The 15,788-nt window shown below is 41.5% G+C and overlaps 1 protein-coding gene across 1 annotated transcript; it reads right to left on the bottom strand.

Annotated features, from left to right (window-relative positions):
* Positions 1-10,626: 10,626 nt before the first annotated feature.
* Positions 10,627-11,939, bottom strand: LOC125309785. Its single transcript, XM_048266893.1, has 3 exons — positions 11,685-11,939; positions 11,198-11,596; positions 10,627-11,091 (listed from the first exon to the last, which is right to left on the bottom strand). Exons 1-3 carry the CDS (start codon positions 11,866-11,868, stop codon positions 10,670-10,672), a joined length of 1,005 nt encoding a protein of 334 aa, XP_048122850.1. The 5' UTR covers positions 11,869-11,939; the 3' UTR covers positions 10,627-10,669.
* Positions 11,940-15,788: the final 3,849 nt, after the last annotated feature.

Genomic DNA, 15,788 nt, shown 5'->3' with positions numbered 1-15,788 from the left:
TACATGGTGCAGTAAATGGAAGCTCTTCGTAGCGCGTGCAACTAACGTCTATAAAAACAATATATTTATGGAATAAAACTAGACACCTCTGATTGCTGTTTACGGTTAAACTGTGATGATGTGAACACCAGCCAGCGGAGGGCACTTACAGACATCCCAAGTCTCCCGGAAGTTCTGGGAGTCTCCCGCATATTGATAGCGGCTCCCTGACGTCCGCAAATTAGATAAAATCTCCCGGAATCTAGAGCGAGCGATCAAGAGCGCACACGCGAGAGGGAGACCTAAAATCGCGTGTGCATCTGAGTGTAGCGCGGGAGGGGAGACAGGGGAGAGAGGGGTGGTGTGTGTGTGTCTGAGCGCATCCAAGACAGAGAGCATCCTGATTGGCCTGTTTCGCTAAATCAACCAATCAGTTTTCAGTGTAGGCGGGCTTTTCATCTCTTTTCTCCCGAACTAAATCAGTTCAGTGTATCTAGGAACAGGAGTCAGTGCATGCCCCCCAAAAAAGGAAAATGTTAAGACCCATTTTAAAGTGTACCCTTGTTTATAAGAGTAAAACATAATGATAGGCCTAGTCTTGCATGCTGCACTGTTTGTAACAGTGTTAGCATTGCCCATGGTGGGTTAAATGATTGCAAAACTAGTGTAAATTCATGTGCATTATTCAGGCCTATACTAGATCTATCCATCCATGGCTAGTTGACAAGGCTACATGAAAAGACCAAACTGCAAAATCTACATATTTTATTTTCACAATTACTTATTTGGTGTGTGACTTTTTAGTATTTATTTATTTTATTTATTATTATTATATATATATATATATATATATATATATATATATATATATATATATATATATATTTTTTTTTTTTTTTTTTTGGGGCTTTGTGATACCTCCCTGAAATGACTTTGCAGGTTGAGATATCTGCACTTATATAGCCTAGGCTACCATGCATGGACTCGTAGGCTAGCTATATTTCCCCACAAACCAAGCGGCTGCTTGGACAAATCCACTTGAGGGGTGGGGCAGGGGGGCGCGATCGTAACACACACTGAACCTGTCATGAAGAGGCCAAAATGATTGACCTGTCACCCCCCAATCCAAATGGATGCAACTGCATTTACCGCACTGCGGTTGTACAGATTACCAGTCCAAGCCTGGTTATAGGCCTAAATATGTCTTGGCAAATTTTCAGTTGAATCTATTTGACAAATTCACAGTAAAATGTTGGTGTTTGTTACTGTTTGTAGAAATTTAATTATTGATTGAAGAAAATAAAAATGTTATGAAATCTTTGCGTTGGCTCAACTTACACCACACATGGGATAAGTTAAATCACAAGAACAACTTTTTTGTAGAGAGCATATCTCTTTAACCGTATAAGATATCTAAGATTTGTTGATTACAGAAGTAGTAGAACACTTTAACATTTTGTTTGGTGTGAAGATTACAAAACAAAACCTCTTTCACAAGTCAGAATAATGAATCATGTAAAAAAAATGGCTCAACTTACCCCACTCTCCCCTACTGTAGTTGTGGAGACAACAATAAAGTGTGAAGTTTTTTGATGATAAGCAAGTGAAAAAATAAATCTCCCTGTCTAGCGCATCCATCACTGTTTCTAAACTCTGTTTCTCTATCAGACCCGAGAGCATAGAGATTAAAAAAAAAAAACCTACCTAATCGGCCAAGCATAACACACCTGTCCAAATGTGTGTGTGTGTGTGTGTGTGTGTGTGTGGGTGGGTGTGGAAGTGCAAAGGGCAATAAGAGCCTGTATTGCACCACGGGACATAAAGCACAACTTGCCAGCCACAATGCTGTGAGCACTGGGAATTAAGGCAGCATGCCACCTGTTCTCGTGAACAAATTGCTCTGATCCCAAAAGTGTATGTGTGTGTGTGTGTGTGTGTGTGTGTGTTGTTTGTGTGTCCTAGGAGTGTCTGAGTGACTTTAAGTTGCCCAGTGGGGTCCAAACCACAGCAGGTGTTGAAACAGTTTTAAATCAGCTGGAGAAAATCATGGGTGTGGAGTTGAACGTGTTGGGAAGTGGTGGTAGCAGTGGAGTGACAGGTTAGCCATTATAAATCAGGCTTGAGATGGCATGAGCTGAGATCAGTCTCTGAGTGGCAGCTATAAGGACAAAGTACTGCTGCTAGGATTCTACTGATAGAAAGAGACCTTTTATACTGGAAAATACACCTAAACAGCATAATCAAAGCAAGGAAATTATAAGGATCTCCCAAACTAAGCAGACAAAGAATCCCCATGAACAAATGAATCAGTTCTAGAATGTTACAAGTTACACCCCTCAGCTTTTATTTGTGCCAACTTGTAATATCTTGAAAAAACAAAGTAAAAAGATTCTACAAAATTGCAAATAGCAATATCAAATAGCAATTTACCAGAAGTGTCAATAACATCATTTCTCAATTGTCCACTCATTCTCAAGCAGGCCAATACTATACACTCCTCAATTTTGACTGTCAGATTCTGAAAATCTTCAACAGGGCTAAAAGCCCCTCCATCGTCTTTTAACCCGGGAGACCTCTGAGCTGGGACCTGCCATCCATATTTGAGCTACCTCTGTCAAAACCACATGTTAATATTAGACGCTTAACCTCTCCCAACCTTTACCATGTATTTCTTAGCTGCATTAGCCATTATGAAAATGCTCAGGCATTAAGCATTTGACATCATTAACCATTTATACACCAATTAAGTATTACTACTTTTTAACCATATTGAACTGTCATAACATCCTGAACAAACTAATTGTAACTTGTGAATGGTTTTATTTCTCTCTCTCTCTCTCTCTCTCTCTCTATTGCAAGGAGCTCGTATTTTGCCACAGATTTTTCTTTGGCAGAGACTGTGCCTCAGTCTGCTCTGTGGACATGGAGGGTTCATTTAGTCTGCGACTGAGCTTAGTAACAGCAGGTCTGCCCTACAGTCATCTCTCACCCACTGGGGTTGGCATCGCCACGCTCACTCCCTCACACTCACCCACTCACCGCCCATTCAGAGGCAGGAATATCAGCTCCAGCAGGTCCACCCGTGGCGGAGGGTCGTGGAGGATTCACCCACAGAGTGGGACTCAGCGCGGGGGAGATAAGCCGTCGCAGATCATCCGGTGGGCGCAGACATCGGGGGAGTCAGTGGTAGCAGGCGGGGCTGGGTTTTGCTCAGTCTGCTCAGTAACCAGAATCGTCCAGGAAGTTGTTTTGGTCCTCATCATTTACAGCATTTTACAGAGAAGATGTCTAGAAGATTCTGTGGTTTTAGCAGATGCTACGAACAGCACATTGTCAGAGATGCCCATGTCAATAGAAGGACAAGCATGTTATTGAAATGATTACACTGATGACAAGACATGCACCATAATAATGTCTGCTACATTTAAATGTCTTTCTTATTCAACTACTCATTGTTAACATGTAAATTAAATGTAACGTTTCATTGTGAATCAAATTAAAATGGTCTCCTCTTTGCAAACATAGGCATGAGCCCATGGTGACAGATTAGTTTAATAATGTTGCAAAGATACTGCATCAATCCGTAGGCCTATGTTTCATTAGGCTACTAGGCTATTTGTTTTGCCTTACTCTTTATTCATTTAGGCTAAGCCTTTTTATTCAGTTATTCATCATCTTCCGTCCTTAGCACTACTTGTGTAGCGCACGCATTCTCAGACCTGTCACCTGTCACTCATCATCGTAAGGGAGGTGTTTGGAATCACTCCCGCGTTACAATCAAGGTGGTCACTTCAGTCAAGCTTGTGCATGAGTAATGACGTCATCCATAGCAACGAAGACTCACTCTTAGTTTAGAAGTTGTCATTTTTCCTTACTAAGGAGTAGGCCTGAAAGGCTTTGTGAAGAGAAAACTCCTAGCTAAAATATTTTAGTGCGATTTAGAAGTACTCCTAGTGGTAAGATTAAAGGCTTTGTGAATACGGCCCCTGATCAATGAAAAACAACATAAAACAAGTATAGTCATGCAGGAGCATGCATGACACACAACCACTGGTGCACAGCCTAACCTCACTTACATATTTGTTGCCAGTTGCTTCTCAGAAACATACTCATTATGCAATACGACTTATGAGGAGTATACTGGATGCTGTCTGTTCTACACATCTACAATTATCATAAGCATACATCATGCCACAGTATGGTATATGTTATATATTAGGGGTGTGCATTGGCACTGCCCTCACAATTTGATTTGATTACGATTACGATTCGATTCAATTCGATTCTACGATGCATTGTGATGCATCAAAATTCTACTGCACACAATAAGGCAAATTTTGAGGTCATAAGGCAATACAAGCAGTCAGATATTAAACAACAGATTTTATTGGCTGCTATGTGTGTATTATCACTCTCCTGTATCTTTGACATAAATATCATTAAATAAAATAAAAATTGAATGGTACAGGGTATTGGATATGGCATTTTAATAAGTTTAATAATTTAAATTCATTGTAAAACTTAAAGCTCAAATTTGGAGACATCCATGCATGTCGAAAATTGCTGCAAATTCAAAACTGGATTACTCTGGAACGGCTAACTGTACAGGGGACTGCTTTACACCTTTCTGTTCGGTAAGGTCAGCTGTTTATTCTGATATATGGGTTGTCATGTGTTGAATGAAGGGTTCGTAAAGTATTCCACCGAGATGAATGGGTAGGGAGATGGGCACAGAACCTTCAGTAGAATTTATGATTAAATTAAATTATATTATTTACTTTTCTCGCGAACCGTTCACCGCAGGTTTTACACACCGCGTACGTCTTGTCTAGTTTCCCATTTACTTCGTAGAATCCGAAATGTGCCCAGATGTCCACTTTCCAAGCTTTGGGTGCTTTTTTAATTACCCGTCTATCGCGGTCATCTCCCTCCGTCATCTTGATTTTTTAGTGTTGTTGTTATGCTAGCTAGTGCTGCCGCTTAGCATGTAGCTACAGGCTGCACATGTCTTTACAACGTTGCTCCGGAAATGCCCCCAGAAGTAATTGAAACTTCACAACTTTATTGTCCACTCAAGGCCAGAAAATAAACAGTGACATAATCGACATAAGACGCGTTGTCGATCGATGCTGAATCGCATGCCCCAAGATTGCAATGCATCGCCGAATCGATTATTGTTGACACCACTATTATATATATATATATATATATATATATATATATATATATATATATTGTGCCTGGTTTGCATCATGTTCTGAACAGTCTCACTGTATGACATCATCAAACAGATGGGAGAAATAATAAGGCAAAAATATAAGGCAAGAACAGCCTCCATTGGCATCAGCAAACAGCCAGTGGTGACATCACAGCAGCTGCCAGTCTCATAGAAGGCAGTAGAGCTCATAAGGTGAGCAAACTCTCATCTCATCACCATATGGGTGAGTTTGGAAATACCAAGAATTCTCTCCCCAGTGAAGACTGACAGTTTCATGACTGCACTGCCATCAAATGTTTTTGAAACCACATGATAAGAAGTTGTTCCAGCCACCTTTATCACTTTATTGTAGTTTCAGGATCTCCCTATAGCGCTGTGCCATTTTAAAAATATATGTCCCTACTAGTACTTCCATCAATATTTCCATTGCAATTCAAACTAAAATGTCTTCATACTCAAAGAAGTATCTTTGAGTGTGTGGTGGGTCTTGAGAGTGTGGGGTGGGTCTTGATACACAGCCATGTGAGTCAGGAGCAGTTATTGGACCAATTTCAGCAAGCTGTCATAAAACCTGTGAAAACAGCATGAAGTGTCATGGCATCGATCATAAATATGAGAGGGGAGAGGAGATGGGGAATGTATGTAGATGAGATATACCCCAAAGGGGAATTAGTGGGCAACTTACATCAGAAAAGAGAATAGCGCAATGTCAGTCATCAGTGAATCTAGCAAACTATGATGCCAAAAATGAGTAAACGATGTAATAACACAATAACACAATGTAATAAGGAATAACATACCGTAACACAGATAGTTCACACTGTGTGACTGTGTGCCTTTGAGCAACGTTATGAAATGTGACAGAACCAGGAGGAAAGATCTGCACCTCTGCTGGACATATCGCAGGTGAAGCTACCTGCCATTGAAGGAGCCTCCTGGTGCTGTCACAGCGTCATTTACAATAATGCAACCATTGAAAACAATGTGCAATTTTCCTATCATAGTTTGTCTAATAGGCCTACATATTTTTGTCAGTCGGATCTGTCTATTGTGTCTTTCTACTGTTGTCTTATGTACACTTGTCTTATACAGTATGTTTGTGCTTTGACACTGAGCTTGAGCTTGTAGGAATTCATTCATTCAATTCATTCATTCTGGTGTGCATTCATGTTGCATGGTCTGAATGACAATAAAGTTTGCTTCTTTTTTTTTTCTTTGATGATTTGCATGAGGTGGGACATGTTCACTGTCAGAGTTGATAGCTTTGTCATCGTTCTCCTTCCCCCCCACCACGCTCACTGAGTTGAGGAAAGATCAATCAGACATCGACTATAGTGGCATTTAGAGAAACAGTCAGCAAAAAAGTAAAGAGACACACACCATCCTCTGTCTACCCCCCAGCATCCATCTAAACTCCATTACTCTTCAGATCTCAACCACACACACTTTCCCCCTCTCCTCCCTGTGAATGTCCTTCTGATCCCATCAGGGCCGTGTGGGGAGCCAAAGCTGTGGCCGTGATCCTTTTGTTGCCAAGTGGATGCTGTGTGAGAGCTTTAGAGCAGGCCTCTTGAGACTGGTACCCTGACTCCGCCAGATGGATTGCTTCGCATTTGCTCAGCATATCCATTTGGGAACTTGCTGTTGGAGAACCTTTGGGAAGGGGCGAAAATACTGGTTAGCTAATTGGATAAACCATCTGTCTATCACCACCTATGTTGGTGATAGACAGGCCAAATCAACCAATCAGATCAACGAAGCGTATGACGTACTAACAGAGCATCGACAAAAACCACAAGCTAGGCTACCCTTAACCTAAACCTGCCTCAAAACCAACGCTGATTGGCTGTTCGATTGGCGAACGGCTCCACATTTTCTCCATCGCAAGAAGCCAGACTGATCTGCGAGTGGAAAAATGGAGCTCGCGAGATCAGGATGATCTCACGAGGCTATGAGACTGGTGTACTGGCCCCAGAAAGATGGATGAACCCCACAATCCCTGAAACACAGCCTCCTGTTCAGAGACAGAAGAGAGGGTGGTTATGCAAGGCAGATATGAACGCAGACAATGCACACACAAACACACACACACACACACACAATGCATATGTATTTATTCCTGTATGTATGGCTAGTTATTGTGTAACTTCTTTCTGTCTTCCCTGCCTTCCATATATCTCAACCTTCACTTGTATGGCTCTTCCCTCTGCAATATGTGTGTGTATGAGATCTGAAAAGGAGTCTGGACCTGGATGTCAGTACTGTTACACAATGTCCATGGATAATAGAACCATTTAAATGAATAAGGTTTTTTTCTCCTTTCTCCCCTAGCCAAATCTACTGGACCATCACTGGGCAAGGTTATTATGAGGGGATGTTATGAATGGGAGTAATTTACCATATCCCTCAAATCGCCTGAAATATAAAATGCCCCCAGCCCCAGACCAAACACACACACACATACACACCCCTCTAGACACACTCACACACTCAAATATAACCAGATGAATGAGGTGACAGAGATCAGATGGATTCGTGTGTGTGTGTGTGTGTGTGTGTGTGATAGGGCCAGTGTGCGTGAAGCCTGACAGTGCAAACTATTTCCCCATTGATGAAATGCAGTCAGACTCAGATTAAGGCCAATTCAGTGTAACTGTCATGATGAAATCCCCAAAACATCAAAGTGTTGTCAGTGTGGGGGTGCCATTGCATCAGATCACAGCACATTAGCCAGCCTGCTCATTGTGCAGGAGCCAGCGGTGTTGTGTTGCATGTATATTTTATGGCAGCAGCAACAGAGGATGGACCTCCCTTAAATCTGCCGCTGTGCTAAGCGCTAGCGCATAGCGCAGCCCTAGCGCTACGAGCTAATGAAGCAGGAGGACCTGGGCCTGCCTGGAGGCCATGAACGGGTAAGGAGCAGGGGAGGATTCAGTGCCCAGTGATAGGGCACGCTAACTGGGCAAATGGCCTGAGCCTGGGCCTTTTGGAGACCAAGCGGGATTCAGAGCGAAGCAGTCCACATCCCTCTTGGGATGTGTGCTTGGATGTGTGTGTAAATGTGCATCTCTTTGTGTGTGTGTATGTGTGTGTGTGTGAGAGAGAGGGAGAGTATTTCTGTGTTAATTTCCATAAAAGAATGCCACTCCCTGTCCCCTTTCTCTTGTTATAATAGTGTGGAGCAGGGATGTAGTGGATGCTAAATGCACGTAAACGCAGTTTACCCACCTCTGAAATTTCAAAAATAGTTTATCCACCTCTTATTAGAGTTTATCCACCTCTCAAAAGAGTTTACTCACAAATTGCAACTTTTAACATTAAAAATCACACTGTATTATCCACATACACAATATTTACACTCGTCAGCATCTAGGAATCATTTAATACTGGTATTGATATAAACATTGGACAATAACCTCCACCATCACAAACATGTTATGAATGCCTTTTTAAAAATCTGATACAGCATGCGGAGTCCACCTTACCGTGATCACAGAATTCATAATTTACCCACCTCTTATTTTACCACTACACCCCTGTGTCTGTGTGTGTGTGTGTGTGTGATATATTAGTGGCATTAGTGTGAGTTTATTCTGGTCTAAGCCACATCCCTCTGCCATAGCTCTGTTGACCCTGAGAGCATGGCTGTTTGGAAGTCATTGGATCACATACGCATGAAGTACACTAATCCCTCATACTCAGGCAGCACACTAAGCACTCAGATCCACACAACCAGATGTCTGCCTTACTCAGACATTCACACAATGAGCTTCAAGGAGCCCTGCAGCTGGCCGTTCAAGATGTAAGACATCCATCATATCTCTCTCTCTCTCTCTCTCTCTCTCTCTCTCTCTCTCTTTCTCTCTCTCTTCCTTTATCTCTTCTTCTTTTGTAGACACTAAACTGGTTTGCCACTCAGATCTTATATCTGTAGGGACGTTGACTGAAAACCATACCCTTGCTAACCCAATTCCACGTCAATTTTGGACATTGGAGATGTTCTTAGTGAGGAGTGTACAAAAGGCCCTGGGATCTCTGTAGCCCCTCCTGCCATTCCACTCTTCTTCCTCTTTCTATATATTATGTATTATATATATATATATATATATATATATAGTATGTATTATATACATGCATATACAAACATACATATAGGTATATATTATGTGCATCAATACATTTCATCGAGAAATGTATTGATGCACATAATAGAGATCTAATAAAGGTTATACAGTAGAGGAAATTGGAGTCCTCAATGGAAAGTTTGAGAAATGCATTTCTATTTTCATGTAAAGGTTTTAAGAATGTGAAAAAAAAAAGATTAAGAGAAAGTGAAGAGGGAATTGTGGGACTGTAATCTCAACAGCCGAGAGACCCTCTCAAGGTAATCGATCTCCAAAAAGGCTCTTATAATGGAGCCAGTGTTGCAGAAAGCCCTGCCATTGATTCCAATACATCCCAGCCCTAATTTTAGCCATCCTTTAAAGGCAAGGCTGAGAAGAAAAAAAAATCCTGTTCCCAACAATATAGGTTAATTGCATATCGGATGGGAAGACTCATTTGTGCGATGGCACACTTTTCTCCTCCGTGTTACCGAGTCAAATATTCTGACAGAGAGGGTGTGTAATTTCAATCCGTAGCTCATCCTGTCCTGTCCAAATATTTTACAATTTATTGGGATTTATGTGGAATTTATATGGAATCACCTAGAATGAGCGAGGAACAGCATAACCCCTGGACGATGCTGCAAGAAGCCAAATGCATGTTTGAATCTCATAAATTGGTTATATTGGAGATGGAGATTTAGTGTGAATCACGTACTGAGAAGTTTGTGTCTGATGCATGAGCTCTCTTATTTAGTTTCTGATGATGGTATATTTTAAGGAAGAGAACTCTGAGCCAGGGTGATGAAGGGATGTGTGTGTGTGTGTGTGTGTGTGTGTGTGTGTGTGTGTGTGTGTGTGTGTGTGTGTGTGTGTGTGAGAGAGAGAGAGAGAGAGAGAGAGAGAGAGAGAGAGAGAGAGAGGTTAAGGGAGAGAGATGTGGCATGGTGAGTGTGTGTATGTGAATGTGTGTGTGTGTGTTTGTATAATATAAACAATATCTGTGGCACTGTGGTTATTCCATCTCAGCACAATACAGTTTTGTCCCCAACAGGACACTAACCCTTGACATTTCATGGGGCGGGGCACTTGACTGTGGCTGCTGCTGTTAGGTTTCACTTCACCGCCTTAGTATTCACTAAGAATTCACTATTTTTCTCTGACTATAATATCTGGTTGGACCCATCAGTAGGCTAGTGTGATGTGATGTTAAGGGAATTACTTCATAGTGTTATTGTTTCTGCTTAACCAGTGGATAAAAAAATAAAGGCACAATGAAAGTATTTTTTAATTTAGAAAATAATTTATTATATTAGGTATAAAAATAATAAAAAATAGACGACTATATAAATTTTATTGGGCTAAATATTCATTTATCTTCCTCAAGGACAGTCAGGAAGCCCATTTCTATAGCCAGATCCCAGATGCCTGGAATGGCATCAAGTTTCTCGATGGCATCGTCAGGAAGAATGATGCCCCCTGTTCCATCGTCCCAACATCTCTTCTGCGGAGGCTCCTCCCAGCTCCCACCAGACACGCCTCCTCTCTTCCTCTGGAGCTGAGGGCAAACGGAGCCCTCCAGCTGTGAGGAGTGCTCAGCCTTCAGCTTGAGCTGCTTGTAGTAGGAGGCCATGTGCCGGTGGTACTCCAGCATCTTCACGTACGCCTCCCTGGTGGTGTAGTGGACTGCAGAGCTCCCGGAATGAGTGTCACCACAGGCCCCAGCGGCTGTGTCATGATGACCTGTAGTGGCAGACTGCAGCTCTTGCGCTGGCATCTTCACATTCCCGACTGAAAAGAGACAAACATATTAGTTAATATATTATACAGTACTAGTTACTCTAATTGTTAGTCATTTACAGTAAAATAAACAGAGTTAATCTGATGATGTTCTTACATGTGGATGGGTGAGCATGTTTCACGTTCCCGCTATAACTGCTACGAGGCAGAGTGGGATTGAGTATTCTCTGGGTGGATGACACACCATGGCTGGCTGCACACCCAGACCCTCGGGCTGAACCCAGCAATGCAATCAACTGGTCCTGGGTCACGTCTGGAGCATGAGTGAAGTTGCCCACAAACGTCAGGCTCTCCTCTACCCTCACTGGAGCCACAGCAGGGGGTCTAGTAAGAGCCACCTGGCTGCTCCTGACACTGGCGGGCTGGAGGGGGAAGTTGCCCGTGAATGTGGAGGTCTCCTGTTCCATTTGAGGGACTGGGATGGGCAGGTTGACCAGAACACTGCTCATATCCTGAGGATGAGCGCAGAAGTTTCCAGTCTCCCTCCAATGCCGACCTGGAATAATAAAAGACATATTAGACCTAATCTTAGTGGCGATAAAAGCTAGAGAATATTCCATTGGGCACAAAGAGGACATCTTTACCTGCAGAAGACTGTGCATTCTGCACATATTGGTAGGTTGGCACAGATGTGGCAGTCGAGGGCTGTGCAGAGTATATGAGGGCTTCGCCAGTGTTGACACTGGGCAGGATTCTCTGAGGAAGAGGCAGATATGTAGGCCTTATCCAGGATCCACTCTGGTGAATTGTCCGTGGGTAGAAATCCATTGAAAAGGTATAAAATCGCTTTGAAATCGCAGAGGTTAATCACAGGTGACTTGCCTTCAGCTTGTTCAGTAAAGAAGTGGATATGTTTTGCCAAAATTCTACTTTGACCAACATTCTAAGGCAAATATTCTAAATTGCTAAGTGATGGGAAAATCCCTCATGATGTCATCATAGAATGTTCCCAAGAAACAGTTAAATGTAAACAATCTAAATCTAAACAATGCAAATACCTAATATTCAGTAGGCTATACATTATCAGCAAATTCAAAAAATCTGTCCTTTAAATAGGCCACAGAATGCAATTTACAGACAGCTCAACTGAATCAAACTCTAAATCAAACTGATTAAAAATATCATATTCTACCTATTATGTTCTATGGGGAGACATTGAAGTTGGAAGTTCAGAGCTGGATGTAGCCTAGCTGACTAACAGACACACTTAAGCACTTAAACACACAGAGGCATGCAAATACACTGTGACACACACACACACACACACACACACACACACACACACACACACACACACACACACACACATATGGAGAAAGAGAGAGAGAGAGAACACGAGAGAGAGACTGGAGCTCTGCTTGACTTTTTGCTGGACAGTCTGATGAGATTAAGCTGACTTCTTTCCTCTTTCTTTACCCCCACCAAGACTTAAATTGCATTACCTCCAAGATCATAAGTTAAGCAGATCTGAGCATTATGCTCTAGGGATTTCATTTCTGTCTTTTCTCTCCTCTTTTCTGGAGTCCTAGTATCGCTTTCAGGGCTGAAATCTTCTTAGGGAGCGGCTCCTATTACCCTCCAACACTGGCACAGTTACCCTATTCTCCCCAGGTTTCAATCACAATGCTAATGTGCTAAAGACTGTCACATTTTCACACCGCTAGATCCCGACCCAGCCTGTTTCAAAGGGATTTGCAGGCTTCAGCCCTGCGTGTATTTTTTTTTATCAAAGGCTGGATAAATGATAAAAGCAATATTTTAATATTTTTGGACACGCACCGGAGTTGCAGGTCTCTCTTCTCAGGTAAGCGGGGGGAAGTGAGTGGGTGAGGTGTCGTGGTGAGTGGGTAAGGTGAAATAGCTGCTTTCTTTCTCTAGTCTATTTCTCAATTTTATGAAAACATGCACAGAAACACTTGGATCACGGTCATCGTGTCCAGTTACGCTACATAGCAGGGCATGAGGCTTGGTTCAGCAATTTCACCTGTCCACTGGCCCAATAATCTCAGGGCAGAGGGTGGGCTGTTCTCCCCACTTCCCAGATTTGTTCTGCCTTACCCCTGTAATTTTGCTTTATACACCAAGGGAATTTTCAAGAAAAAAATCATATTAAATTGAGCAAAGAGAATATTATACTGTGTCATTCTAGTACTGGTAATGTTCTGTTGGAAAATGCAGTTTATTTAAATAGAAAAGAGATGTCAACTGGTACTGAAGCTCACTAATTCCATAACAAACACTAATATACAACATGCTCAGACCAGTACTGCTTCCAAATCAGCAATTAGTGTCAAAAATGTCATCAAACAAGCAAAAGAACACTATTTGGAACATTTGAGAAATCAAACTACCAGTCAAAGCAGAATGAATTACTATCTGACCGTAAATCGAGAATATAAATTGGCAGAGTATCTCTCCTCTGTCAGAGATACAAAGCATGCACTCTGCAGAGGCAAATCCTGACCAAGCACAGGCTAAGTGACCACAATCTTCTATCTATCTATCTATCTATCTATCTATCTATCTATCTATCTATCTAGCAGCAAGATACATTTCACACTGTCATAAGCTGAGAGACTCTAGCATAACTTAATTTTATTTTGTTTCATTTATTTGTATTTATATTCTTATACTTAGGCTGGCACCAGACATAATTTCACTGCATTTCTTACATCCAGTAACTATATGCATGTGACAATAAACTTCCTTGTACTGTATCCTTGTATCCTTATAGAGAATATACATATTGTCCTGTTCTAAAAGTATGCTCATCTGTACATGTATGTACATATATTTGTATGTATATGTGTGTGTATATGTATGTGTATGTGCATGTATATATATGTACTATGTATATATATATTATTATGTTTCTGTGTTGTTATTGTTATACTGTGATATAGTGTAAACCTATGTCTATGTCTACACATAGACACCTATTTTTTTTGTGTCTTATTCCATGTTCCCTCCTTGAATTGAATTGAATTGAATTGATAAGAGAAAATGTGAAAAAAGAAACCTTAATGTTGATAAAATACAGGAAATAAAATGTATTTGTGTCATGCATGCTCCCAGGATATTGATCCTATGACTGCGGTGTTGTCAGTGCCTTGCTCTACTTAATAAAACAACTGCCAAATCTTCTGTTTGTTCATGTCTGGCCTTATTCTGTGTTAGATAGATAGATAGATAGATAGATAGATAGATAGATAGATACTTTATTGATCCCCAGGGGAAATTCAAGGTGTTGTATGTGAAATGTCTCCTGCCATAGCTGCACTCCTGAGACAGAAAGCTACTTGAGTGCAGAGGCAATGTGTGTTCACTTCTTCACATGAAAGTGTTGATGAATCAAGAAAGCTGTTCAACCATCACATACATCCGTACATATCCGTGGAGCGCTTTGTGTGGCACTATGTGCATGAAAAATGCGCTATATAAATAAAATACTTATTTACTTCTTTATTTACTTGGGTAGCAACCTTGGAGGGTGTGAGAACGAGGCCATTCACAGTTAGCACACTGTGCTAGTTTCTTGCCGTCAACAGATTTCTGGTGACCCATATATATCATGTTGTACATCTCCATATACAAGCATAGACATGCAAACTTTCTAAATGAGTTCATGGCTCACACCTTTCAGGCTCTCATAATCTGACCAATGAGCAAGTAGTCATAATCTGACCAATCAGTTTTTGACCAAATGAGCCAATAGTCATAATCTGATAAATCAGTTTTTGATGAAAGTGTTTTTTTGTGTGAATTTTGACCAATTGACCAATGATGAAAGTGTTGGTGAATCAAGAAAGCTGTTCAGCCATCACATACATCCATAAATATCCGTTCGTTCAATTTGAATATGTAACAGGGTGGTACCTAGGAAGGGCCAAAGGGCCAATCACAGTAGCCTGACTACGCCACCCTGAGGCCTAGTGCATCAGGGAATCTTTAAGAGATTGTACTGCTTTGAGGTTCGTAACTACACAGTGGACATGAATTACAGGAAAACAATATTTATTGAGACAAAGGTAGGGAAGTGGAGATCTGAGGGTGGCAACTATGGAAATTCAGACCAATACCATGCAAGCATAAAGAAAGGTTCACCTATTACACAGCAAAGGTACACAGTAAAGCTACAAGGAATACACCAAAAACATCACACGTGCTTAAACTAGACCCCCCTCAGAGCCACCTCCCTACTAAATAAAGATGAAAGTTACAAACAGAAGGACAAGACAGGCAACACAAAAACCAAACATAAAATAACCAAAGCAAAACCAAGACAAGACAAGACAGCAGCACGACCCATGTTCCCCATCAGCATGACTGCTGCCTAAAAGAACAGAACACAGAAGATTAAACAAAGAACACACCACAATATACATAACATAAAACCACAAATGTCTATGGGGAGACAGCATACCCGACGGTAGCAGGCAGGGGCTACACCAGTGGAGTCTACATTGCTACTGGCTACTGCCCCTTTTAAGTAGCACTCCACTGGCGCCAGATTGCTCAAATGCCTATGCCCCGCCCCCTTCATTAGCACTTCCAGGTGCTATGGGGAAATAGCAGGCAGAGAAGGTCTACCTGCTACAAATACATTTTAAACTTTGGTGAATAGTATGTCTGACAGTCATATTTGCTACAGTTCCTTGTCTTCTCTGCTTATTCATTGAAGTGTGCAG

The sequence above is a fragment of the Alosa alosa genome, chromosome 16, assembly GCF_017589495.1.
Source record: "Alosa alosa isolate M-15738 ecotype Scorff River chromosome 16, AALO_Geno_1.1, whole genome shotgun sequence".
NCBI lineage: Eukaryota > Metazoa > Chordata > Actinopteri > Clupeiformes > Clupeidae > Alosa > Alosa alosa.
The sequence above is the reverse complement of the archived record's forward strand: the minus strand, read 5'-3'. Positions and strand labels throughout refer to the sequence as shown.

Coding starts and splice junctions, on each gene's coding strand:
- LOC125309785 (XM_048266893.1), bottom strand. CDS start 11,868: ATGGATTTCTACCCACGGACAATTCACCAGAGTGGATCCTGGATAAGG. Junction 11,597..11,684: donor GAATGCACAGTCTTCTGCAG/GTAAAGATGTCC, acceptor TTATTATTCCAG/GTCGGCATTGGAGGGAGACT. Junction 11,092..11,197: donor ACATGCTCACCCATCCACAT/GTAAGAACATCA, acceptor GTCTCTTTTCAG/TCGGGAATGTGAAGATGCCA.